Source organism: Phoenix dactylifera, chromosome 14 (assembly GCF_051530095.1).
Source record: "Phoenix dactylifera cultivar Ajwa chromosome 14, Ajwa_hap1_PhDact_Kaust_v1.1, whole genome shotgun sequence".
Taxonomy (NCBI): Eukaryota; Viridiplantae; Streptophyta; class Magnoliopsida; order Arecales; family Arecaceae; genus Phoenix; species Phoenix dactylifera.
In genome coordinates this window covers 15,592,485-15,618,906 of record NC_143203.1, presented here as the reverse complement: position 1 = coordinate 15,618,906, position 26,422 = coordinate 15,592,485, and the positions used below count along the sequence as shown (strand labels likewise).

The 26,422-nt window shown below is 37.4% G+C and overlaps 1 protein-coding gene across 4 annotated transcripts; it reads left to right on the top strand.

Annotated features, from left to right (window-relative positions):
* The first annotated feature begins 7,852 nt into the window (after window positions 1-7,852).
* On the top strand, window positions 7,853-24,121 carry LOC103713169 (putative protein S-acyltransferase 19). 4 transcript variants are annotated; one of them, XM_026806990.4, is made up of 10 exons: window positions 7,875-8,065; window positions 9,876-9,941; window positions 16,214-16,327; window positions 16,439-16,849; window positions 19,069-19,137; window positions 19,227-19,298; window positions 19,389-19,517; window positions 21,972-22,052; window positions 22,132-22,335; window positions 22,609-24,121. In XM_026806990.4, exons 1-10 carry the CDS (start codon window positions 7,976-7,978, stop codon window positions 23,590-23,592), a joined length of 2,220 nt encoding a protein of 739 aa, XP_026662791.3. In that variant the 5' UTR covers window positions 7,875-7,975; the 3' UTR covers window positions 23,593-24,121. The 4 variants fall into 4 exon arrangements, with proteins under 4 accessions (XP_008798218.4, XP_008798219.3, XP_026662791.3 ...); XM_008799996.6 differs by lacking the exon at window positions 9,876-9,941 and having other exon boundaries at window positions 7,853-8,196; XM_008799997.6 differs by lacking the exon at window positions 9,876-9,941 and having other exon boundaries at window positions 7,859-8,065.
* The last annotated feature ends 2,301 nt before the right edge of the window (window positions 24,122-26,422 follow it).

The window sequence follows — 26,422 nt, the reverse complement described above, 5'->3', positions numbered from 1 at the left end:
ATGATCTACAGTGCGGGTAAGGTCTAGACCTATTAGCCCATCACCCATTAGCCCGAACCAATTCAAAAAAAAAAAGATTTTAAAATTCAAAAATTCAATATTGCGGATCGGACTGTCTTAACGGGTTGGGTCTGTTAACCCGATAACCCGAGTCCATTTGGGTTATCAAAAAAAAAAATGAATTACCGCACGTGATGCGTAAGTCACGCACGTGCGGGAGTTTCCTTCTTTCCCTTTCTTATTTTTCCGACTTTCTTCCTTGGTTTTTCCGACCACCACTTTCCGCCACCCCACGCCGCCTCTTCTCAGTCGTCACCACTTCTGCCCACCGTCACCGCTGCCGCCGCCAATTCTTCTTCGCACCACCGTGCCGCCCGTTTCTCTCCTCTCTCGCAACTGCTGCTGCACTGCAAGACACTCACCGGCCATTCTATACCTGCCACCACTTCCCACGCCCACCACATTCGCCACCCACCCTGCCGTCCACTGCTATCTGCGCCCCCGCCCTTGTCCCACCACTGTTGCCATCTCTGCTGCTTGCACCACCACGCCGCGTGCCGCCCCTGCTCTTCCGTGCCACCGCTCGCCGCTGCTAGTCGCCGCCGCGTTGCTCTCGCCGCCGCGCCGCCGTCGGATGCTGCACCACCACTGTCAACTCTGACAGCCACCACCGCAGACTGTCCCAACCGCAGCCGCCATCAGTTGCTCCGACCACCTCTATGGGAGTTGTCGTAGTGATGACTCTACAATGCTGTGACCATCTTCCCAGCACTATTTCAGCCTGAACGTCTTCTGTGAGCAGAGGCCTCTCTCCAAATTGAGTCAGCTCTGTTTTCTCCTCCCCTGCAGGTTAAATTTGCTCATTTAAATTGGCATTAATTATCGCATTTTTGTGCTTGGTGATAAGTTCCACAAATTTAAAACACATGCAACCACACACATCCACAAGACAAATAGAAACCCTAGTAGTCACATTTCTTTAATATTAACTATGGAGCTAGATCAATTCGGGGAGACATACATGGCTCTGTGACACCTTGCATAGTCCGAGAACTTGGTACCACTTGATTGCAGCTACTTGTTGGCCTGCGTCTTATATTAATTTTCAGTTTGTAATAACTATTTGCTAGGGAGTAGTTTTAGTTTATACTGAGCATCCACTTTGCAATTTTGAATTCATTTCATGCATTAGGTCTACTTAGGAACCTTTATAGTTGGTCGGATCATACATTTTATCATTCATTTTATGCATCTACGTAGTGGTCGTGTCGCATCTCATCCTGAGTCCCAATTAGGCATCGATTCCAAAATCGAAGCTCTATTAAAAGTTATCCAAGACACTAACGTTCAAGTTCAAAACAACAATGCCCAAATTCATGACCTAACCACAATGTCCACCCAGGTTAATGCCCGACTTGATTAAATCGAGGCTTCAATTCAGAGGGTTATTGAATTTAAGAAAGCTAGTATCTCCCATTTACCAGGTCTTGAAGGGGATGGCACCCTAGAACAATTCCTAGAACAACAAGACTCTGTTCGGCAGGACAATCTTGATAATAGGTCTGTTCCAGGTCACCATCATGCCTACCCTTGACCTAGAGGATCTGGTCCCTTTTCTAATATTGATAGAGGTTACCGACATAATGTAGAACCTAGAGAACCTTTTGATCCCGATGAAGATGTAATGAGAGGCATTAGGGTGGAAGCCCCCACTTTTGACGGTCGTCTTGATCCGAAAGTCTTCTCCGATTGGTTACACGAAATGGACGACTTCTTTGAGTGGTACAACCTGTCTGAGGACAAAAAAAAGTTCGATTCGCTAGAATGAAACTCCTTGGTCGAGCTAAACTGTTTTGGCAAAACACTGAACAACTATTAGCTAGGAGACATCAACCTGCTATTATTGATTGGGTAGAAATGAAAGAAAAATTAAAAGAAAAATACTTTCCATTAAGCTATCAAGTTGACCTCCTAGATCGATGGAATAATTTAGGACAAGGTAGCCGCACAGCTACTGATTACATCGCTCAATTTGACGAATTTATGATGCGTAGTAATGTAGCTGAGGATGAACGTATGATCCTGAGCTGGTTTCGACAAGGCCTAAATGATGAGCTTAGGAAGAACTTATCCTTCGTGAAGTGGCCACTTTAGACCAAGCCTATACATTTGTGTAAAACTATGAGCAATTTTCCAAATCCATGTTTGCTAGGCGCCCTGACACCAAGCGGGTTCCCACTAATACTCAACCATCTGGACCCAGGCCCCCAATCGGGTTTGTCCCACCTAAGCCTTTTTCTTCTACGCCTATCCAAAACCGATATATTAAAGGCAAAGAAGTTTTAGGTGAACCTCCAAAGACAAACTCAAGAATTCAGTGTTTTAAATGCCAAGGGTTTGGTCATGTTGCCTCCCAATGTGCAAATCAGACCCTTGTTATTGATACACAAGAACAGGAGGATGACATAGATAATTTGGAGGAACAAATTTATGAGCCCAAATTAGAGGATATTCAAGATGTCGAAGACGAACCTGAAGAAGAATCACACACTTTAGGCTGTATTCGAGCTACACCCCAGATAATTGCCCATGAAACCAACCAACCCACTATGAATGTAGTAAGGTGTGCAATTACCCAGCCTAAGGAGACTGATGACTGGAGACGAACCTCAATTTTCCACACTTACATTAAGTGCAGAGAAAAAGATTGTAAAGTTATCATTGATAGCGGAAGCTGCATTAATGCGATATCTTCCAGCATTGTCTTCCGCTTGGGTTTGACTCTAGTTTTCCAACCTCAACCATATAAGGTCTTCTGGATCGACACGTCCTCCATTCACATTAAGAAAAGGTGTCTTGTACCTATTCAAATCCTTTACAAAGACACTGTCTGATGTGACGTACTCCCAATGGATGTAGGTCATCTGATATTAGGAAGATCTTGGTTGTTCGACCTTGATGTCACTATCTACGGTCAAACTAACTCTTGCTCTTTTGTATTACAGGGCAAAAAAATTAAGCTTAATCCTTTATGGCCCAAAATATTAGATAAGAGTACGAACAATAGTACCTCTAAAGAAAAGGAACTCCATATCCTTAGCCCCACGAAATTTGAGAGGAACGTATTTAATGACTCTCCAGTGTTTGCTTTACTAGTTAAAGAGCTTCACCCACATCTTCAAAGCACATTCCCGGCTGAAGCCCTAGCTATCCTTGAGGAGTTCAAGGAAGTTTTCCCTGAAGATCTTCCGGATCATTTGCCCTCTCTGCGTGATATTCAGCACGCCATTGATCTAGTCTTGAGAGCTACTCTTCCTAACTTGCCCCTTTATCAGATGAACCCTTCTGAGCATGCAGAGCTCCTAAAGCAAATTAAAGAGCTCCTACAAAAGGGATTTATTCGAAAAAGTCTAAGTTCTTGTGCTGTACCTGCCCTACTTACTCCAAAGAAAGATGAAACTTAGAGAATGTGTGTAGACAGTCGGGCCATTAACAGAATCACCGTCAAATACCGTTTTCCTATTTCTCGGCTCGACGATATGTTGGATATGATGGCGGGTGCCACCATTTTCTCCAAGATTGATTTAAAAAGTGGCTACCATCAAATCCGAATTCGCCCAGGAGATGAATGGAAGACAGCCTTTAAGACAAAAGATGGCCTCTACGAATGGCTGGTAATGCCTTTTGGTCTCTCAAACGCTCCTAGTACCTTTATGCGAGTGATGACTCAAGTACTACGACCTTTCATGGGCAAATTTTTAGTCGTGTACTTTGACGATATCCTTATTTATAGCCAATCTAAGGAGCAACATTTAATCTATTTGAGGCAAGTTTGTACAACTTTACACAACGAGAGCCTCTATGCTAACCTTAAGAAGTATTCATTTTTCACTACTCACGTAAACTTCTTAGGATACTTAGTCTCTTCTGAGGGCTTATTTGCTGACCCTGCAAAAATCTCTGCAATTGTCGAATGGCCTGAACCTAGGAATATTACTGACATCCGTAGTTTTCACGGCCTGGCCACATTTTACCGTTGTTTCATAAAGGGGTTTAGTACACTTATGTCACCTATCACAGATTGCCTTAAACGGGGTGACTTTCAGTGGATGCACGCTGCTGCTAAAGTATTTAATGACATTAAGAAAAGAATGACGGAAGCGTCGGTTATGCGATTCCCTGATTTTAGTAAAGTTTTTGAGATGGAATGTGATGCATCTGGCTTAGGTATAGGTGGTGTGCTTAGTCAAGAACATCATCCTATAGCCTATTTTAGTGAAAAGCTGAATGAGGCTAGACAGAGGTATTCCACCTATGACAAAGAATTTTATGCAATAGTCTAGGTCCTACAGTATTGGCGACATTATCTTCTTCCAAATAAATTTGTTTTCTACTCTGACCATGAAGCACTTCGTTTTCTTAATTCCTAGAAAAAACTTAATCATCGCCATGCTAAGTGGGTTCAATTTCTCCAGGACTACACTTTTGTTCTCAAGTATATGTCAGGTGCAGCGAACAAAGCTGCTGATGCGCTGAGTCGACGAGCAACCCTATTGTCCGCCATGTCTGTTTCTATCACCGGTTTTGACAGACTTAAGCACGATTACTTGTCTTGCCCCGATTTTGGAAAACTCTATAATGCCCTTGCTGATGGACAAGGACCTTTGATTAATGGTGTTTATCTTCAAGACGGGTACTTGTTCAAAGCTTCTAAGCTCTGTATCCCGCGAACTTCCGTACGAGATTTTTTGATACGGAAAGTGCATGCCGGTGGTCTCGCTGGACATTTTAGGCGTGATAAGACCATAGAAGAAGTTGAACATCATTTTTTTTGGTCAAGTTTGAAATGGAATGTTGCTAAAATTGTAGGACAGTGTCGCACGTGTCAACTAGCTAAGCACAAAAAACAAAATACTGGCATCTACACTCCGTTACCTGTCCCAGATCGCCCTTGGCTAGACCTTAGTATTGACTTCATGCTCGACCTTCCTCGTACCTTTCGGAAACATGATTCCATTTTTGTGGTTGTAGATCATTTTTCTAAAATGGCTCACTTCCTTCCTTGTTTCAAAACTTCTGATACCTCTCGAGTAGCCAAGATTTTCTTTGATGAGATTGTTAAGTTATACGGTTTACCGAAAACCATTGTATCCGATAGGGATGTCCGCTTCATGAGCTATTTTTGGAAAACCTTGTGGCATATGGTTGGCACCAAACTTAAATTTTCTACTGCTTATCATCCTCAAACCGATGGCCAAACCGAAGTTGTCAACCGAAGTCTAGGTAACCTTTTGCGAAGTCTAGTAGGTGAACACAATCGTAACTGGGATTCTATTATGCCTGTCGCCCAATTTGCATATAATTCATCGGTCAATAGATCTATCGCGATGAGTCCATTTGAGGTAGTCCATAGTTATAAAGCTAGAAAACCTGTAGACCTCCTACCTATGTCCCCACATATTCGAATTTCTGAGTCTGTACATGCATTTGCACAACACATTCATACTCTGCATCAGGAAATTAGCAAGCGCATTCATATGAGTAATGCTCAATATAAGCTACAGGCTGATTCTCATAAGCGAGATAAATAATTTTAAACTGGAGATTATGTTATGATACATATTCGGCCTGAGCGGTTTCTATCTGTAACCGTCAAGAAACTGCAGGCTCGTAGTGCTGGGTCTTTTCGGGTATTGCAACGAGTGGGCACTAATGCCTATGTCCTTGATCTTCCCTCTGATTTTGGTATTAGCTCTACTTTTAATATTGAAAATTTGGTTGCTTACAAGGATCTCCCTTTCATTCCTATTGACCCTTTCACTGAGCCATCCCCTGAGCTTGATGATACTCCTATTTTTGATTCCATACCATCTCGACCCATTTACCCTTACCACCAGCACAAAAAGAATATATTGATGCCATTTTAGATGAGCAGACTGTTTCTACCAGTGATGGGGGTGTTCAGCGTTTCTTGGTTTGCTGGCGAGGACGCCCGGAGTCCGATGCTACATGGATTACACGTGAGGAGTTCCAGCGCATTGACCCAGATCTCCTGGAGTACTACCAGAGTCATTCGTCGGGGTCGACTTCTTCTTACCCGGGGGGAGTTGGTGCGGACACTAGTACTGGACTGATTATTTTGCGGGATCACGGTCGTCGCAGGAGGACAGTCTAGCCAATTTCGTTGTGGTTGGATTGATTTATGTTATTTTTATTTTATGTTGGTAGGATTAATTTGCATATTGTCATTTGAGGATCTTGTTCAGATTGTTTTCTTTGTAGGGACCTATCTGTTATTTTGTGGCCCTATATGTATATGGGGCATGCATTTGTTTGATTTTAATAAAATGATGTATGAAAACTAGTTTTCTTCCTCTTCCTCCTCCTCTCCTCTTCTCTTCTTCTTCCCCTCTTCTTCTCCTCTTTCACACTGCCTCTCCATCCCTTACCTTCGTCCTGCATCACTGCTCCAGCTTGGCTTGAGCTTAGTTTGAAATTACTCGCCATGGTGGAAGACAATGAAAAAGAAAAAGGGAGAGACAAGGCTCCGATGTTTTTACTTTTCTTTTTCAGCCAAAAGATTGCCCTCATTTTCTCTTTTTTTTCTTCTCCTCTCCTTATTTTTTCTTTTCTTTTTAAGGTGATGTCACCACCATGTTTGTTCGGCCAAGATTTAGCGGGGTCACACGTTGGTTCACAGGACCTAGTTGTAGCTCAAGCTCGAGCCAAGCTTCACAGAAAGTGCTGAAGCTCGGTTTGGCTAAGCTTTAAGCTTAGTTTTAGTAAGATAAGCTAATATTTTCTATTATTTTTGAACAGAGTCGGCATTCAGATTTGCTTGTTTATGAAATCAAGCATTGAAAAATATTTGAGCTCGGCTCGCTGCCAAGCTCAGAGTAATCGGCCGAGCATGAGGTGCTCGAGAGCATCTCCGGCAATTTCGAGCTATATCCTTAAAGTTGCAGTACCATACTATTTTAAGCCTCAAAATCTTAGAAAGTTTGTCCATATCATATTTGATTAATTAGTGCTACATGGAGAAGAAGCGTGCATTAATGGCACTCCACGTTTACTATTTTTTGAGATGTCTTTGTTCATGCTTGTTAACAGTGGTCAAGTATCGTTTTGTTGCAGTGAATTGGCCCAATCAAGGCCATGCAAGGGCCAAGCATCCAAATACCCGTGAACCACGGGAAGGCCAAACTCCATCAGTTTGTATCCGGCTCCCACGACAAGAATCATGCATGGGCCATGCAACGACAGCTTATGGTGCAGAACACGCGTACAAGTTCCCTACTATCCAAGTGCAGATCCAATGCCCTTTTCTTCCCTTTTAATGCTCAACATTTATAAGCCGTAATTAAAAGAGCATTCAAAGCCCTTAGCTTAGATTCGAACCGTATCTACCATCACCGCCTTACCACTATGTGTAGGCATTGAATGCTATGGGGAATCTGTAGTAAATGTAGCTCATACAACAAATATCCCACACGTGTGAAAGAATGAACCAATCAATAGCATTATTGGCTCACCAAAGTTGAGTAAAGCTTTCTACACCAGAATTCCGTGCTGCATGCAAAAAATTATCATATATGTTATAATTTTTTTTTTTTAAGTTTCTTATATTGAAATTAATAGTACTGCAGATTAGACGGTGGGTTATATAGCAAATTATATTAGATTTACATTGTAGTAAATATTTCTACTGAATTATTAATTATTTTATTTTCTAATTTTTATAATTGTATTTAGTGGTTTAGTAAATCAGATTTAAAAAAAATGATAAAAAAAAAATCTGCCCATTGACTGCCGTGGTACTCCCCCGCTGCCCAACCAACTTTTTTCCGGACCCAAACTATTAAATTTAAGCTCTCTCTTTTCCTCCCCTGAGGCTTGTGGGGGGTTCTTTGTTCTTTTCCCCCTTCACTCAAAAGGTTCCCTTTATGGCCCTTCTCCTCTGGGCTTTCCCCTTTTGATGCTCCGATCGGAGGGATCCAAAGAGGAGTCCTTGGCTGCAGTCATGGTGAGGCGCCATGGATGGCAGCTCCCTACTCACAACTTTCAGGTAGTGTTCTTTTTGTGGGTTTTTTTTTGGGAGATTTCTTGTGGATTGGGTCTCCTCTAACCCTCGGCGGCTTCAAATTGCTTGGGAAGAAATGGCTTTGGAAAAAGTTCGAAACTTTCGTACCTTTCATGGTAGGTTTTGGCGTTTTTATCTTCGTTTGCTTCTGGATTTCATGGGTCCTTCATAGAAGTATTCAATTCCTCTTCCCTTTAATTTTGTCGGAAAAAGCTGCATTTCAAGTCAACCATGTTCACGAATCTTCCAGGTTTTATCCTGAGGTTTTTGCTTCTTAGTTTTGTAACCATGTCAAGCTTGTGGATCTCTCTTATGGGTTCTTCTTGCTTCTTTTCAGAAGTACTTGGATCTTTTTATGCCTTTGGTTTTGTATTAAATCTACGTTGTTCTATTTCTGAGACTCATTTGTGTTCCTTATTGATGCTGGATTGAACTATGTTTGTAGACTCTGCAATGGCATCAGAAGGGCTCAAATATCTTCAATTTTTGTTCATTTTTCTTACTTTGAAATTGTATGATGTTTTGCATCCATGGTTCACCATGTGGTTTATCCTTGCTTCATCGCAACAGGATTCAGTTAATTTCTTTCCAATATGTTGGTTTTTTCTACTCCCCTTTTACTTTTGTGAGGAACCGGCATCTATTCTATTTCTTAATTCCACTTGTGCTTTTGATTAATAATGAAGCCAACTTTTTGTATGGATTGCAAAATGACATCGGAAGGGCTCATGATTCCATCTTTGTTATTATATTTTACATTTTTTCCTGAAAAGATTCACATTATTTCTGTTGGGGACGCATTCTTGTTGCATGTTTTTTTCCTTTCTGAACGTTAATGACGTTGGTTATTTTGCGTAGATTGCTGGGTGAGATTTTTTATCTGCATAGATGCCCTTGAATTTCCAGTCACACTGATTGTACCTTGTGAAAGTTCAATATATGTTTAACAGAAGATGACATGCTTGACATTAGCTAATTTCTTGTTACTGAAACTGTATTTAGATAAGATGACAATAAATATGATCAGAACTACTTTTTGTTAAATTTTTTTTTTAAGTTCTCCATATATGCATTTGATTCATATATCATCCATAAAGAGATTCGACTTTGCTTATAATTTGTTTCTTTTCCTTTTCTCTTACCTGTTATAATATAGGTTCTTTTTGGGTCAGCCATTCTATGAGTAGTGTTCCCTGTGTTTTCAATGGTTGTGAAGAACACAAGGTGTGAATTATATCAGCATGGTATAGACTAATAATGGAAAAATTGCTGGTGGGTTTGAACATTTTTCTTCCCTTTTCAAGTAGAATAACTAAAACATTGCAAAACATATGGAGGAATTTAATTTAACCAACAGTATATGGGTGTTATGGACAGAAAAGGGACCTATGAGAGTTTGAGAATGTTTTACTTCTAGTTGTTAAGCTGACATCAACTCTCAACATGTATATCAGACTTGGCAATTTTGGAAATAAGATGTAACAAGATGTATACACCCAAAATGTATGAAATAAGATGTCCCAAGTTAATGGGAGGTATTGCCTTGGCAACATCTGTATTTTATGCCTATATATGCATTAAATAGATAGGAGAGAGAAATCTTTCCCCTCTCCAAAAAAGAGCAAATTTGTGAAAAGAATAAAAAACAAGAGGCTCACTTGACTCTCACATCATCAATTATTTTACCCTTAGTTATCAAAAGAAGGTGCACGTGCGGGAGCCAAGTACAAAGAGGTAGCTCTCATAATTTTCTTTTCTTAATAAGAAATGCTTTGGAATTGGCTGTTGGGTGCAGGGACAAGTTGTTGAAGAGACTCTGAAGTGGACACACTATCCTAAATGGACGATTTCTGCTACTAAGGTTTTACCATATCATTAGTGTATTAATTTACTACTTATTAAACATATAAACCCAACCATTGTTTATCTGATGGAGGGACGTCTCCTTTTCCTTTGGTTTAGTATACAATATGATTGACTCCTAGAAATTTGTGAATTGCCAAGTACATTAGATGTATCCCTGGCAATCGTATAATGCTTATGGACTGATGAAGTTTATCCTCCTCTCTCATGCCTTTGTTTGGCTTCGTTCATTAGAAATGTCAAAAAAGGATTGATGGACTTATCTCTCTCTCTCTCTCTCTCTCTCTCTCTCTCTGTTTTATTAATAGAAACATAAAAGAGAAGTTTGATGGACTTCTCCAAGGAACTAGATCGGGCTGGTCCTCCTCTTTCAAGTTGCTGTTTGGCTTCCCTAATTAGGATTCTCAAAAGTTAAAAAGAAAGAGAGTTTCATTGTGGGTTCTTCAAATGATACCAACGCTTTTGTAAACTTAGAAAACTGTTGCCAATGAACTACATAAGGTCTGTCATCCTCTCTCACATCATTGCTCCATTTCTTACTTAGGAATCTCAAAAATAAAATATTTATTGGTAATTATATCACGTAGTTAGGAATCTCAAATCAGTTTATGTCTCTAGCTTCGTCAATATCCAACCGTTACTGGTTTTAAGCCTAAGATTTAGATTTGCATCTAATGAATCACTTTATGGGTTTGGATCATGCTCGCTCTATTTTATGTCTGATTTAGGCCACAATCAAGCTAAACTTGGAGTTTTTAACTAATTTTCATTGTATCATATCAGGGTTGTCGAGATCAATTGAGTTAAATCCAATTTGATCAGATCCATACTTGATCCAATTTGTGGTCAGATCTAATTAGGATAGGGTTAAATTTGAATTTTTTTTCATACTTTGTTTTTTTTACTATGTGAGTTGTTGACTTGATTTCCCTTTTAATTGGCATTTGGAACTTTCATAATCATATTTAATGACTATTTTGTTTTTATTATATCACAAGTTATAATATAATATTAACTTTTTAAAAAATGACATTGGCTTATTCAAAACCTTCATTTATTAAAAAAATTTATGTTTAATCCTAGAAATTATTAATTTTGTTTTTATTATGTATTTTTACTTTTTATAATAATATTTTTTATGCCTCCTTAGTTCAATATTTATTTGATTTGCATTTTATCTTTTTATAGTTTAATATTAATTTTTTAAAAATTTCTCCCTGCAATGTTAGGATATTTTATTAGCTCAATAATATTTTGTAAATCACTCTCGTCCTCCATGCTTAAACGTGATGCAGAAACATTTATGAAGGCGCATTGGTGACTGCTTCCTAAGTAGACATCTTTTAAAATATTGGCCGATTGGCAAGTAGGGTGACATGACTTATTAGATATGATGTATATGGAGTAGCTTAGTCATATTTAGGCAGTTATAAAACTTACAGTCGTGCAATAAATTGTTCAATTGCCTGCTTATGAACTATTTGTTTGTCACTCCCCCTCATTCTTCTTTTGTTTTTGTTTCTTGTTGGTGAACAATAAATAAATGGTAGAAAACCAGAGTACACAACTGGAATGTAATTCAAAGAATTTTTAGAACCCATTGCTAAGAATAAAGTTAGATGACAAAGCTAAATTAAAGAATGAAGTGACAAGAAAAAGGCAAAATACATAAGAAAACATGCCAAAGAAAATCTTAACCTCCTAGACTCAAGGGCAATTCTTAGGCCAATATAATCCTCATAAGTAACCCGTTCTCTTGATTACAAATAATTATGTTTTTCGATTCTCCAAACAACACGAGTAATGATGCATAATTCTGGAGCCTGTTATATTACATATACACTGCAGCACATGTTTAGTTTGATAAAATAGGAATCTTCAAAATTATTTTTCGTTTGAGCTTGTAAAGGATATGTGTATGTACGAACTTCCTTCAAATTGTTTATATTTGTGCTCGTATGTTAGAGAGTCTAAGCATATGCTTTTTGTTGATTCTGCTTTTTAAAAAAGTTCTTTAGGTGAAAAAGCCAGAAGCTAGATTTTCTGGCTTCTCCTAAGAGCACTTGTTTAACTTTTGTACTCGGAGAATGTTGAACTGACCCGTACCGACCCAGACCGGTCTCAAGGAATGCTACTTTCGGCGTTAAAAAATGGTTCTGGCCCCTATAGGGTTGGAACCCAGCGGTATCAGGCTATGTTATGCAGACCGGTTCGGTACTGGTCCGATAGGCGACCGGTACACCTACCGATACCAGTTCAGCATACCTTGTTTCTACTTGTAGAAACACTTCTTAGATAGTGCCACCAAACACTGATTTTTTTAAGAATGGACTTTTTTGCTCTAAAAGTCACAAAAGTACTTTCTTAAGCAACATAGGACACATCCTGTAATATTCTCTCCAAGTCTAACAGTTTATTAGAGAGAGAGTTATACTAATTTTTCCACTGGAGTATGTTAGGTAACTTATGGTGTTAGTACACTGTCCATGAATATCAAATTTCAATGCATTCTAGTGACTGAGGTTGGATATTCTAGAATATATTGAATTTTTGAGGAAAAAATAGTTCAAAGTCCTTCCTACTTTAAGCACCCCAGTATTGCTTTTTCCAAAGCATAAATCTATTTGTAGAACTCAAGTCTAGTAGAGTAACCTTAATAAAACTTAGTTGCCTATGGATTAAATGAAAAATATAAAGCATGCAGAATGCCTTTACCAAGTTGAATTAAGTAATTAACTCTTATTTCTTCCTGAAACTGAGTTGTTTTAAATTATCTTTGATGCAAATTTTTAATGGAGGTAATCTGTGGGAGAACTTAAATTGCTTAAACCCTACCAAACAAAAAAGGAGTGTGGGTACGTTTGATTTTGTTCAAGAGTCAGGTATATTAATCTTTTTATCATTGCATAGTGGTTTTCCATGAGTCATTTCTAGCCAATATGGTCTGAATAAAAGCAGCTGTCACGTGTCTTAAGATTAGAAAGGGTGTATCTTTTTCATGAGACCAAAATATAATTGCCACTTTAAAATATGGTTCAATGCACAGTAATACTGTATACTCTTATGTGAAATATATATTCTTAAAGTCTGAAAGGAATTTGCTATGATCATATATCAATAACTTGTGTAAGGAATGACTAAAGAATCAGAAAATCTCCATTAAATGTGACTTCAAAATTGTTATGAAACCTGGGTGTAAAACTGTAAACTTTAAAATCTCTGTTAAGCACGCCAAATCTCTCAAAGAAATTGGTTTGCATGGACAATTTAGTGCAACTTCTTTTGGCTACTAGATTATTAGAACTGACTTGATAAGAGCATGCAAGTGTAAGAACAAGTTTCAGTTTGGTTTTAGCTGTGTCATTATTAAAATTGTATAATGAAGAAGATCCAAATGAAGAAAAAAGAATTGATAATCTTCAGAAAAATAAAGAAAAAAAATGCAGAGTAAAGGAAAAAAAATAGATATTTTTTTATATTGCTTTGGTGTCTTTGGGAGTATCATTTCATGCTTACATTCTAAAGCAACAAAAAGTACATTATTTTAGAAGTATTTCTTTTAATCTTGTCTACTAGATTGGAGCTTTAGGATACCAAAATATATGCTGAAAAAGAGGGCTACAACACCCAAAAGATCCTTACTCCTAACTATGTGTTTGACTTGCTATAATGTCATTAAAGGTGAATTGTCATTCTTTTTTTGAGGTTAGTCAAGGAGTAGGTATTAAAATGACTTTGCAAAATATCATTTTCATATATCCTTGAGCTGAGTGGGAAGTTTGAATGAGAAAAATATATGCTAGAAGACCTTAACAAATGATATATTTTAATATGTTCTTTCATATGCAATATTTGAAAATAACTATATATTAGCTAAAATTTGTTTCTTCCAACATGTCCCTGTTCTTCTTTTGCCCTCTTGCTGAGTCAAATGGTTGGATATTTGTTCAAATCTGATTCGTTTGTCTATGTCCATGTAGCACAGTTCCACCGCCCCCTAGCCCAGGAACTAATTCACACATGGAAACACTTTACTCCTTTGTGGGGAATTTTTCGATGATATGAAACAACTGATTTTAGCATCTGTGCACTTAGGCTCAATTTCTTTGTAACCCACCATTGCAAGTATTTAAAACAATTTCAAAACTTGGAAATTCATTTAATAATAAGAAAATGCCCCTTGGAATTCCAAGAAATGAAGCAATAGCTAACCATTAGCACAATTTACAGATGTATTATAACGGGTCCTATTGGTTGGTTTGGCAGAAACTCTAAATCATTGTTAGTTAAATATTAGTTCTGTCTAAGTTGAGGATATTTTAATTCTGGTTTGGAGTTTGCACAGGAACATAAAAGCAATGAAGGTGGAATTCTAATTTTTTATATATCTTAAATATGGAAAGCAATATATCCATATAACCTCAACCGGCATTCAAAAATTAAGGTCTAATAGTGCCTTGTATATGTATGTATATGTAATATTTCAAAAAAATGGCTTTAGCAGCTCTGTTGATGGTAGGGGCTGTATGGTTGCCAAACTTTATGAATTGATTTAATTCAATTTTTAAAAATTGATGTGCTTGCAAAGGATTGTTTTGCTTGTTCTTCAAAAAGTTCTTTTAAAATAGTAAAGAGTTCATAATATCTGAAAAACAAGTTCTTAAGAAATATGGCACTGTTGTATTTTTAAAACCAGAAATCAAGTAAGATGATAGACTGTTCTTTTCATTATAGTTATATGTCAGATCTCTTCATCTTGCTTCAAGGATCCAGTATATCTAGAGTGCTTCTAATTGTAAAAAAAAAATCACATGGATCTAGTTTTACAAGTCATTATTATCATGATTTTAATGTTTCTTCACAAAGTAAAAGGATCTACTTGTGTCAAAATTAATCTATTATCGCCTAAATTTTGATAGCATGTGTACATCACTAGTGCCAACATGCTACATTTTCCCAAAATTCGTTAGTATTTTAAAATCAATTTTTGAAGATTAATTTGAAAAATTAATAACTGAAAATCAATTATTCTTGTTAGGTTGTAGATAAGCCCCTTCATGACGACTGACAATATTTGAAGATAAATCTGAATGAACAACATTTGCATGTCTTACAAGATTTTTTGGTGTAAGCTTTAAGGATCAACCTAGATCCCCAAAATGACTTGATTTTGATGCTGGATTCATGCTCTATGGCATGATCCAATGATCAAACATGTTGTAAATTCAATTTTCCAGAGTTTCCCCTTAGTTTTCCAAATTAAGTTCAAATATAGGTTCAGTTTTTTGAATAAATTTTAGAAAAAAGGGTGGGGAAGAAAATCACCTAACTAGAATGTGTTTTTAGCTGAAGAAATGGGTTTAGATTCAAGGATCCGATGCAAAAATCCCGATTACCGTCTTCTACCTTTCCTTCCCCTGGTTTTCACATTCAAACTGTGGAAAAAGAGGAAGGAACAACATAAACAAGGTATATTGAGCAGTATTGAGGTGTACCGCTTAGTTTGGAGCTGGTCTAGGGTGAAAAACCTTGATCTGCACATGAATTGCATGATCCAGGTCAGTTTGGGCTGTTCGAATGCGATTCTGTCAATTTTAGCCCGAACCAAGCCCCTAGACAATTGTATGGGCTTTGTTTTATATGATCTGGGCGGCTTTTGAATCCTTGATCTAAGACCCTTGCTGCTCCAGTATTGCTCTTGTGGATATGTACTGCTCTTGTTGAATGGGCGTTGGACCGGAACTGGGTACCGGTGTGCCAACCCATATCAACACATGCCTGCTTGAATCAGCTTGTAGTGTGTTCAACTTAGGTTGATATAGACTGTTACCTCTAGGTAGCAAGCCAAAAGTCCTCATTTTATATTAATTTTTTTTTTTGTTTTGGCATGGTATGGCAAGCAGTACTTCCTTGCGAACGATAATGATGCATTTCCTTTGGTATTGAAATTAGAGAAGTTTAATGTGCAAGAAGTATTGTTTCCTGTACAAAGTTGTATTGCCAGAAGCTTCCTATGTGCACGTCTGGGGGTGTGTCATGCCTACCTGTACCGTAAGCTATTGGTGCCCAGTACTGGTACAAGTACAGTAAAGCTTGGCAAGAAGTATTGTGATATTGATGATAATTTTATGTTGTCGGTTGAAAGGAAATGATCTTTATTATCGTCTTGGGTTTATCAATATGTTATCTCTTAAGCTTTAGTTTCCGTTATTTTGGGAAATCATATTACTCGGTACTAATTTTCTTTTCCATTTGCATTTCTTTTAATAGGTTATTGCTCTCACGGTGTTCTTTCTTCTGGTTGTTGCATTCTATGCTTTCTTTGCACCCTTTCTTGGTAAACAGATATTTGAATATGCTTCAATTGCTGTTTACACTCCTGTGGTACGTGAACTCCTACCTCAAGGCAATTGTAGATGCATGTTTAGCTTCTGTTGACATGATGGATTGAGTTCTAATACTCTTGATTCTTTATTTCCCATAATGTTATTTCAGGCACTTGCAGTTTTTATCCTTTATGTCCGTTGTACACGCATAAACCCTGCTGATCCTGGAATTATGTCAAAGTTTGATGATGAGGTGATCAATTTACCTAAGAATAATCCTGGGGTGCAAGGCACAAATTTACGTGACAATCTTCACAATAATGCAACTGGAGCACATTCTTCTCCATCATCAGCTTGTAGAAGCTCTCTAGATGGTAATCCTAACAAAAAAGCTTCACCTGGAGGAGATGCAAGGATAGATACCCCGGTGCACCCACCAAGAAGAATTAAGTCACCTTGCTGCAGATTTGGAGGGTTCATCTGTGCATTATTTGTAAAAGATGACTGCCGCAAACCAGAAACTACTGAAGAACAAGCTGGTGAGGAAGATGCTTTGTTCTGTACATTGTGCAATGCTGAGGTAAAGGTTCTAGACAATATGATTTTTTGAAGATTATTGCTGATAATTCATCAATTCTTTTTTGTTCTTAAGTAATACATGTAAGATATTGTCATGACATTGATGAAAGAGGAAAACCATTACATAACTGTAGTGTTGTATTAGAATCCCTTTATATGTCAAACTATACTTGTCACATCAAACCTCACTTATATTAAGTTTATATATTTGTCAGTCAGTAGTGAAGCAGCATATATTTTCCAAGATAATTCTTATGCATCTTCTTTTTCTCCTCTCTTCATTACAATTATTTGAAACCTATCATGGAAGTAGACCATAAAATGTTGCCAAGGCATTTATTAATTCAGAAAGGGAAAAAATTTATCAAGGGCATTAATTATCATTTACCATACTTGCTTGAAATTGTCTCCTTCCAAAAGTTTCTCAAGGTCTCAGATTTGGTCATATCCTCTTCATGTTCTATTTGTTTTAAATTTCTTTATTTTTTTTAATTTCAGAGTCTTCTCATTTAAATTCATTATCAAGATCTGCTACTTTTCTTTCTCAAAAGGATCTGCTAATTTTCTATGTGTCATTCTTTTTGTTTATTTTGTTGTTTTCCTCCATTTCCCAAATGTTACATGCACTTGGGTTTGTTAGGTGCAGCCGTGCAGGTGTGTGTCCAAGTATCAGATCCTTTTTTGTGGACCATACCAAAGTGTCATATTAATGCCCATATCTAAGTATTGGTTTAAGGTACTTAAGATCAAACTGAATGGTCCAGGTATCTTTTAAGTTTTGAGACATCCTATATTTATATTATCCCACTACTAGTTGCTTTGACAGTTGTTATGCCCTATTATTTTTTTTAAGACATAAATCACCTACAGTTGTTGTTATCTCAGTAATATCATCCACCACCCAACAATTTAAAAAAAATATGGAATTTAAAATAAGATGTATGATGCCCTTGTGCTATCTTGGTATTTCACTAATTTTTAGAGAAACAAAAAACACAAATACTGCAATAATGCCAAACAGGCCCTTAGTGATTGGTTATTGGTACTAGGAAGTTCGAGGTGTTAGGACTTTAAGAGAGTGTGCAATCTATACCCAAAATTAAATTTTACACAACTATTCAGATTTCTGCAAATTCCAGGATTTGCAGGCTTTGATGGATTTGAGCAATTAAACAAGTGATATTTCAAATTGGATGACAAGTTGAAATTAAAAGAAACTAGCTACAGGTACTTAGTTGATTAAAGGTCAGAGAAGGAAGAAAAGATTAAAAAAATGGAGGGGAGAGGAGAGAGAAGAAATTAGATTTTTTTTAACTAAAATATTCAGCATATCTCACTCTTTACAAGCGTTTTAGGCTTCTTAGACTTAGTTGAGCTTTTAAACTTGTCCAATTTGAACTCATAACATATAAGATTCATAACATAGCAAAGAAGTTACATAAAGCCCAGGTATTAGAGTCCTATTAGGACTCTTGACAAGTAATTAATCTCCCACATGATCACCTGAAACCTTTCTGTAAATTACAAAATTCAGATTCCCTTGCATGCTTGCATCCATCCGTCAACCATTTTTCTGGGTGTATTCCGTCCTCAGTAACTGAAATGTTCAATCCCTGTTTCCTTTTTTTCCTTTTTCATTTTCTTTTCTCAAGAGCTTCTCTTCCCCACTCCTCCATCCACTTCCTGACTTTAGGTAATCAAATTTAAATTTATGTAACAATAAGTATTTGAAGAATGAGTTTTCCTCTCATTTTCTTAGCTTTTGTAGTTTTTGTAGGTCCCTAAATAAAGTAACTTAAGGCATATGTGATTTGAGTAAATGCTCTTGGATTGCTTCCTCTTCGAGATCTTTTACGTTTTTTGATTTAATGCCTTGTTATAAGTTTTATTCTCACATCAATTGAACACATCAGTTACCTCATAATAATTAAACCTACCACACCTGTTAATAATTTAACCTACCACATCCCTGTTAATCAAATGGTTTTGGTTAGAAATATCCATATAAGTGCTTGTTTCCAGCATTTGTTCCTGAAATGATTTTAGTCATGATCATAATTTGAAAATCCTTCTTTCTTGAATTATGCACATCCTTTATGTGCTAATAGTTTCCTTTTTGCTGGACATCTGCTAATTATAGTGAAGTTTCTAATCTATGAATTATAGAGTAGTTCATATATTTATGACTTCTTAGATTTCATATATTTGTGCACCTTGCAGGTCCGCAAGTTCAGTAAACATTGCAGAAGTTGTGATAAATGTGTTGATGGGTTTGACCATCACTGTCGGGTACTTTCTCCTGTAATACTTAAATTATTAATTTCTTAATTGTCAATTAGCTAAAAAATTTCATATCTGTGTTATATATTTGCCTACAGTGGCTGAATAATTGCGTGGGGAGGAAAAATTATATAACATTTATTTCTCTTATGGCCACTAGTCTCATTTGGGTATGTTGCTAATACTATGTAAATTTGTTGAATTCTTTGGACTTGAGTTCCTCAGTTTATTTGAACTCATAACATTTTCTTGTACGCCAGCTTGCAATTGAATGTGGTGTAGGCGTTGCTGTTCTTGTTCTCTGCTTTGTCAATCAGAAGGGTACAGAGATCAGCATTAAGGAGAAATTAGGAAATGGCTTTTCTCGTGCTCCATTTGCAACTGTTGTGGTAAGTTTGATGCTTCAAGGTTGCCCTGTTTTCTCTAGATGATTAACTGTTGCAGGTTTGGGGACCATTGCCATCCTTAGTTGGCTTTTCTGTTTTATAAGAAAGTATTTGTCGAATTGGGTCTGGGCCACTATCTTCGATGGGGCACTATGGAGGTATTATGTGCTAGTAATTTTGTTTATTCAAAAGGTTTAGAGTCTAGTTTTTCCTCTCACCTCTATATCTTGACTTTGGTCTGAAGCATGTGTTTTGAGTGAACATCAAAAAGCTACTTTTGCTGGTTCAACAGATACAATCTTTGATATGTAAGAGACCTTTTCAGTGATTCCAAGATCACTAAAATCCAATATTTGTGCAAAAAGTTGTGCCTTCCAGAAACTTGCTGGTTCCACAGAAACTGTGGCAGGCTTTGTCATTGATCTAGTGATCTTCCGATCCATGCTACATCATATGTTATCTCCTCCATGTGTTTAAAATAGCATCCTACATTACTTGGCATCAAAACTTAAGGTTATCCCTCCGTGTGTGTGTGTGTGTAATTAGATAGGTTGTTAAAAAAGTAGTGATGCATTCTAACATTTCAGGTTGAATTTTTGAAAGTTTCCCTTGTGCGAACACTGATATTGCCAGTCTTTTTCCCCCTCCTTATCTTTTCTCCATTCTTTAACACAACTAGATATCAAGATTGCCCTTTTCTTGCATGAGAATTTGTGGGGCTAAGATTATCGGATAGTATGCTCATGGAGCATCAAAAGAGTTGATACACCAAAAGTCAACATCTGGTCTGAAGAAGTCCAGGGCATGAAATGTTTGATCAAGGGCCCGTTGTCTGATGTTTCCATAGCCAAGTTGGTTATTCTATTTTAGTTTGTTTAGTGCTTCTGATCATATTTTTTTGGTGTTTTATGTAAACAAAATTTAAGCGAATTTTGTTATTGCTTGGGCACTAAAGTTGCACAGCCAAGTTTTAACTGATCTCTATTGAATCATGCACTTGGGAATGATTTTCTTTTTTTTTGCTGAAACGGATGATTCGTACAGTTCCTTGGGAATGATTGTTCGAGGTTGGAAATTTGTGTGTGAATCTGATTGACACACCAATTTACCCTCATGGCAAGCTGGAAAATGACCATATGAATCTGCCTATTATCTAGGCATATATCATGTACTATTTAACAAGCATATTAAATTGCCACTAGGCTTCTTATTTTTTGCTGACCTACCACCCACCCACCCACCCCAAACCATATTTTTCTTATTTTGATGGTATCATGCACCAATTTCAAGAATCTTGGAATGAAATTCTGCATGAGTCCTACAGTTATGCATCTTAAAGGTTTACAGAGTATTGCTTGGTTTGGTTTACCATTTCACTTTCAGATGAACCCTTGAATATTGTATTTTTTTAGATAAAAATGATAACAAAAATAATTTGATTTTATTTGATGTTACAAATACTAAAGGAGTTCTGATAATCAAGTTGCATTACACATAATCATCACTTAGGTGTGTTAGAAAGGACAGAACATCCATATTTCTAATAGACTATCATATCATGAAGGAAAGTTGAGAGCTAGTGAATAGGTACTGCAGTGCAAGGTTCACCGTCTCGATACCGGATCCTATATTAGTACCATCCTATTACAGTGTTGGTATGCGGTACAGTACGAGACGACGAGGCATACTTAGTGTCGGTATAGTACGAGATTGTATACCGATTCAGTATGAGCATCCGGTATGGTATGGTACTGATCGGTATTTTTAGTCATGATTTCAATGGCATGCTTACCAAGAGAATGGTAAAAAAGATGATTAATAATTAGTCTAAACTGGATACTGATAATATGTGTAGCATAAAGGCAGAGAGTTGCAGATAAGCAAATTGACATGAGTTTAGGTTATAAGATTTAGTATGTTCATCCAGTCATCCTGCATATTCAGACTCTTTTTCTTTTTCTTTCGACTTTGTTATTTAATTTGGCTAATGGTCTTGGAATGCAGGTACTACCCAGTTGGAGGAAATTGCAGTCATAAGCACTACTTTAATAGTTATTAGTACAGTTAGCATCTTATGAAGGGGTAGATACTGCACACATTTGTTATAGACCATGAAAGTTTCCTTATTTTTCAGTACTTATGTTCTTTTTATTCCTTCCCATTGTGAAGGAGAATTCAAAGCATGTACAAACGCCATTAAATGTCAATGTCTTGTATTCTTACTTCTATCCAAAAAATTTGAGTAGCAAAATTTTTTTGCCTTTACTGCCAGCTTAAATACTATCATGGTTTCTTATAGAGATATGACTTGCTTCATCATAACTAGTAGTTCTAAAACTAAAATCTTCATATCATTTTGAAGTACTCGTTGACTGAACAAATCTAATCTCTTCGGAATGCATTGAGAAAATAACACCTTCAATATGAGAAACATAATTCCAAGATTTTGTTATGTAGGCCACATGTACTGCAGTATCATTATTGGCTTGTGTGCCTTTGGGTGAACTCTTCTTTTTCCACATGATATTGATGAAAAAGGTTAGTCTGAAGAAAAGCTGAGTACCTTTGGAATTTTCATATTTATAAACCAGTTGAATCTTTTCCTCTCATATGCCAGGGAATTACGACGTATGAGTATGTTGTTGCTATGAGAGCTATGAGTGAAGCACCTCCAGCATCTGCAGATGAGGAAGGACAAAATGCTCTTTATTCACCAAGTAATTCTGCCACAACTGGTTTAAGTGGTGGAAGTTCTGTGGGCATGGGCCTTCAATATAAAGGTGTATGGTGCACTCCTCCAAGGGTATTTGTTGACCAGCAGGTAAGCCTCCACAACATGTTCACCTTTCCTGGCATATTGAAAAATGGATGGATCAGTAAAATTTTAAAATACCAATATCTTAGCTTTTCAGACTAGTGAGAGCATGCATGGGAATCACATGGATGATTCAGTATAAACAAGACTGGTCATCCAATTAATGTTGTTTGATTTCTTCAACTGTAATTTTGAATCTTATGACAATCTAAATTTCAAAATAAAACGGAAAGTATGAGTGTTTCTGTGGACTGATTTCTTGCTTTTGGTCTCAAATAGGATGAAGTCATCCCACATTTGGAGCCAGGTATGGTACCTTCAACTGTTGATCCAGATGCGGCCGGGTATTTTGAAAGAGCAAACAAGTCCAGAAAGGCTGTTAAGATCAGTGCCTGGAAGCTTGCCAAATTGGACTCCGATGAGGCAATAAAGGCTGCAGCCAAAGCCAGGGCATCCTCTTCAGTTCTTCGGCCCATTGATGCTCATCATGTCTCTGATGTGGACTTCAGCTCCAGTGGCAATGCAAGTGTCAGAAGTAGTACGAGCATGGATTTGCCTGCAACTAAAGAATCAAGGAATAAGCTGAAGTTTTCTCCTCTGCGGGACTCCTATCCACAGAGTCTTGCAAGCAAGGAAGATTATGAGACTGGTACACAAACTGCAAGCAGCTTAAGCAGTCCAGTTCACATCCATGATCCTGTTGCTCTTGGTTCACGGCCTTTGCAGCATTCACTTCCTGAACATCCTCCACACATTCTTCCAAAAGGGCCTTTTCCAACTACCCAGCTGACTAACCCAATGTTCCAATCTGCTACTTCAGTTGTTAGGGAGACCAAAAAGGCCTCAGTCATATGGGATCAAGAAGCTGGCCGGTATGTGTCAGTACCTGTGACTGCTAGAAGTGAAACTACTATGGAGGTTCCAGTGAGAACCTCTTGGGTTTCAATGGTAAGTCCTCCTGCAGAATCTAGTGCTTATGGACGAAGACCAACCCTTTCGAGTGCCTCTGATTCAGTTGTATCTCCTTTGCCACGACTAGAGAGATTAATGTACACGGGGCAGTCGATATTCTTTGGTGGGCCCCTTCTAAATGCTCCAGTTAGAGATATGCGGGGCAATGAGAATGCTGCTGGATTGAGACCAGATGCTGAGAAGGAATCTCATGGGCATCGTGAGGTACGTGGAGAGAGAGGTCAAGCAGCAAACTCATTCCCTGTGTTTGTTCCTGGAAAATTTCAGAACCCTCCCTCTAAACCCAAGTGATATCTTGCATGATATTTCTTCTGTTTTCACCATCTTTGAACTGTTTAAGTAGTGGCATGGATCTGCTCTTGTGAGATTTATGATAAGAAGGTGCTTCAACAGCAAATTCTTGAGGCAGTTGTGGATGACAATTAAATAATGACTGCTGTTTAAGTTAATGCTGCAAACTGTTGTAAGGTTATAAACCTGCAAGCCAAGCAGATGCTCCAGTTGAGAAAACCTGACCATAAGAGTGATCATCCTATTCAAAGCACCCAGATCTTCCGTGGTGGTGTTTCCTTCTTTGCTGATTAATTGTTCCTGCCTGCAAAACACCTGGCCTCCAGCGAAGGATTATCATCAGATGTATGTCTTTTTACATATTCATTTGAGGATCATGTTGGGTACTGATGCATTGATAGATAATCCTTTTTGTTTTCATTAGCTTTGCAGTTTTAAGAATCTCAGCTGTTGTCTTTTCCAACTTCATAATTTGTATCAGAATTTTGTAAGTTTTCTTGAATGCTATGGTAGAAAATTATTGTTGGAATTTGCTGAACTTATTTGAAGACCTCTAAATATGAATCCTATCAGAGGATTTGCTTGAAGATGTAGGTCTGCTAGAGCGCATTGAGATGATTTAAGCTTGCCTTAGCAATTAGGTTTTTTGATGTTGGAGGTGGATGAAATTCTTTTTTTCCAAGATTTTGATGTATGAAGGAATATTTGTTTGCTACATCATTATATGAGAAGCAGGATTGTCGTTGACCCTTCAAAAAGAGGTGAGAGAAGATGATTTCTTTTGTTTACTCAAAAGAATTGATGTTCGGTTGGAAGCTGCTCCACTTTTAACAGATCGATCATTCAATGATCAAAGAGCATGCCATGAGAGTTCATGAGCTTACGTCAGAGACTATCTAATGGAGATGGATGTAGTCCTGCATAGCAGTGTTATGAGAGGAGAGATGTAGGGGATATAGATCAGGACATGGCGTTTCAAGATCGTCGAATCTATGACAAAGTTGCAAGTCATAGATGAAAATCCTCATTGGAGGTCCCAAATTGGCCATGATGCTAAATACCTGTGTTTGAAATGCTGAAGTATTGTTTTCACCAGATTACCTTTTTATTGCTGTAGTTTTCTTGATATAGATAAAATAACTTGGGAGGCAAACTTCCTTGATATCAGCTGCATGGCATATTTTGATAGGCCAAACTAAAATTCCTGTGAATTTTCTTTCATTTAAAACCAAAAAGCACAGGATTCGGATCGAAATGGACTCAGGTCAAATGGTTCGATAAAAGAAACCTTCAACACAGCTAATCCATTTACAATCAGATTGTCTAGTGTAAATCCATGTTGAACCTTTTTATTTTACATGGTCCCATTTCACCCACCTAATTATAGTTCTACTTGTTGGTTATATACGTTAAGGAGTGAAAAAAAAGAGCCAAAAAGAGAGAACCTAAAGTTAAGTATTAAAATAAAGTTAGAGAGAGAGGAGAAGAAATTAAGGTGGAGGCAAAAGTGGAAAAATGCTACACTTGCTGTTCGCCACAAATTCTCTTCTCCATTTTGTTTCTTTTGTTTAAAACCATTAGCTACTGTTTTTAATTATCCAAAGCAAACCATGAGTAACCCAAGGCCTATGGGTTCTAAACCAAAACCAACCATTTATAATTGCATTGGACTTGAATAAAAACTAAACTTCAGTCCTGTGGGGGCAAAAAAATCACCCAAAGTTACTTGTTTCAACCTAATTCGGATTGATCGATGTGTATGGGATCAAAAATCACCACCCTTGCATAAGATGTGGATGAAGCTGAACAAACAACCTTCCAGATACTGAGGTAATTAAACATTTCTACAAATTGCATGGTAGATGATTCACTGTCAGACAAATCCATGTAAAATTTTGTGTATCAAGTAGCTATTTACTATTGTAAATTTATGGATCTACTTCTATTGCCGGTTGTGACGAGAATCGTTAATGCAAAAAAAAAAAATTGTATATGATGCTGTTGGTCATAGTTTAAATTAAAAGTTGGTATCAAGTTGTGCACTTGTTATGCTTATTAAAATGGTTTCTAAGGGCTTCATTAATTTATAGACTGTAACACAATTTGCTCATAAAATCTCCTACTACTATAATGCTTATTATAATGGTTCCTGTTCACCTCCATATTAGGCCCTAGTTTTTGTTCAGAGAAACATTTATAATCCAATTTACCTCTGGCCAGTTCTAAAATTAGCCAGCACCATGCTTAATGCATGGGCCCCTATCATGACCATATAATTAGGGATGGCAATCCTCACTCCAATGAAGTGATGCAACAGGAATTTGACATGAAATTAGCAGATTTAGATTGCCATAAATGGGTTCATGTCATAGATGAGTCAAATTGATTAATCCATTCGTTAAATGAATCGTGTTTGGATTTTGTCAATCTCTTTCTGCACCAATTACAAAAATAGTTGATCAATCAACTGGGGCGAGCATCACCTCGGCCGATCAAGTTAACAGTCAATTAAGGAGGGTCTTTTACCGATCATTTTTGTTATGTTAACTGGTCTGAGATAATCGATCATTGATTGATTGTTGATCAGATCATCGTTGGTCGCTTGGCTGATTTTAATTGTTGACCAGATTGTTACTGGTCACTGGACTGATTTATCAATTGCTAATCACTGACCAGACAAACACTACTCTCTTAACTGAACCAGTTATCGATCATTGATCAGACAAACACTATTTTGTCATTTGAACCAGTGATTGATCACTGATGAAGAAGTCACTGGTAACTTGATTGATTCAGTCCCAGGTTCCTTAATTGATGGCCTCGTTTTAAA

What these genes read in the sequence shown, in the direction of transcription:
- LOC103713169 (XM_008799996.6), top strand. Translation starts at nt 8,038, where the DNA reads ATGGCAGCTCCCTACTCACAACTTTCAGGTAGTGTTCTTTTTGTGGGT. An exon ending in TTGCTGTTTACACTCCTGTG is followed by an intron (nt 16,328 to 16,438) that starts GTACGTGAACTC and finishes ATGTTATTTCAG; the next exon opens with GCACTTGCAGTTTTTATCCT. An exon ending in CTCCATTTGCAACTGTTGTG is followed by an intron (nt 19,518 to 21,971) that starts GTAAGTTTGATG and finishes TTTGTTATGTAG; the next exon opens with GCCACATGTACTGCAGTATC.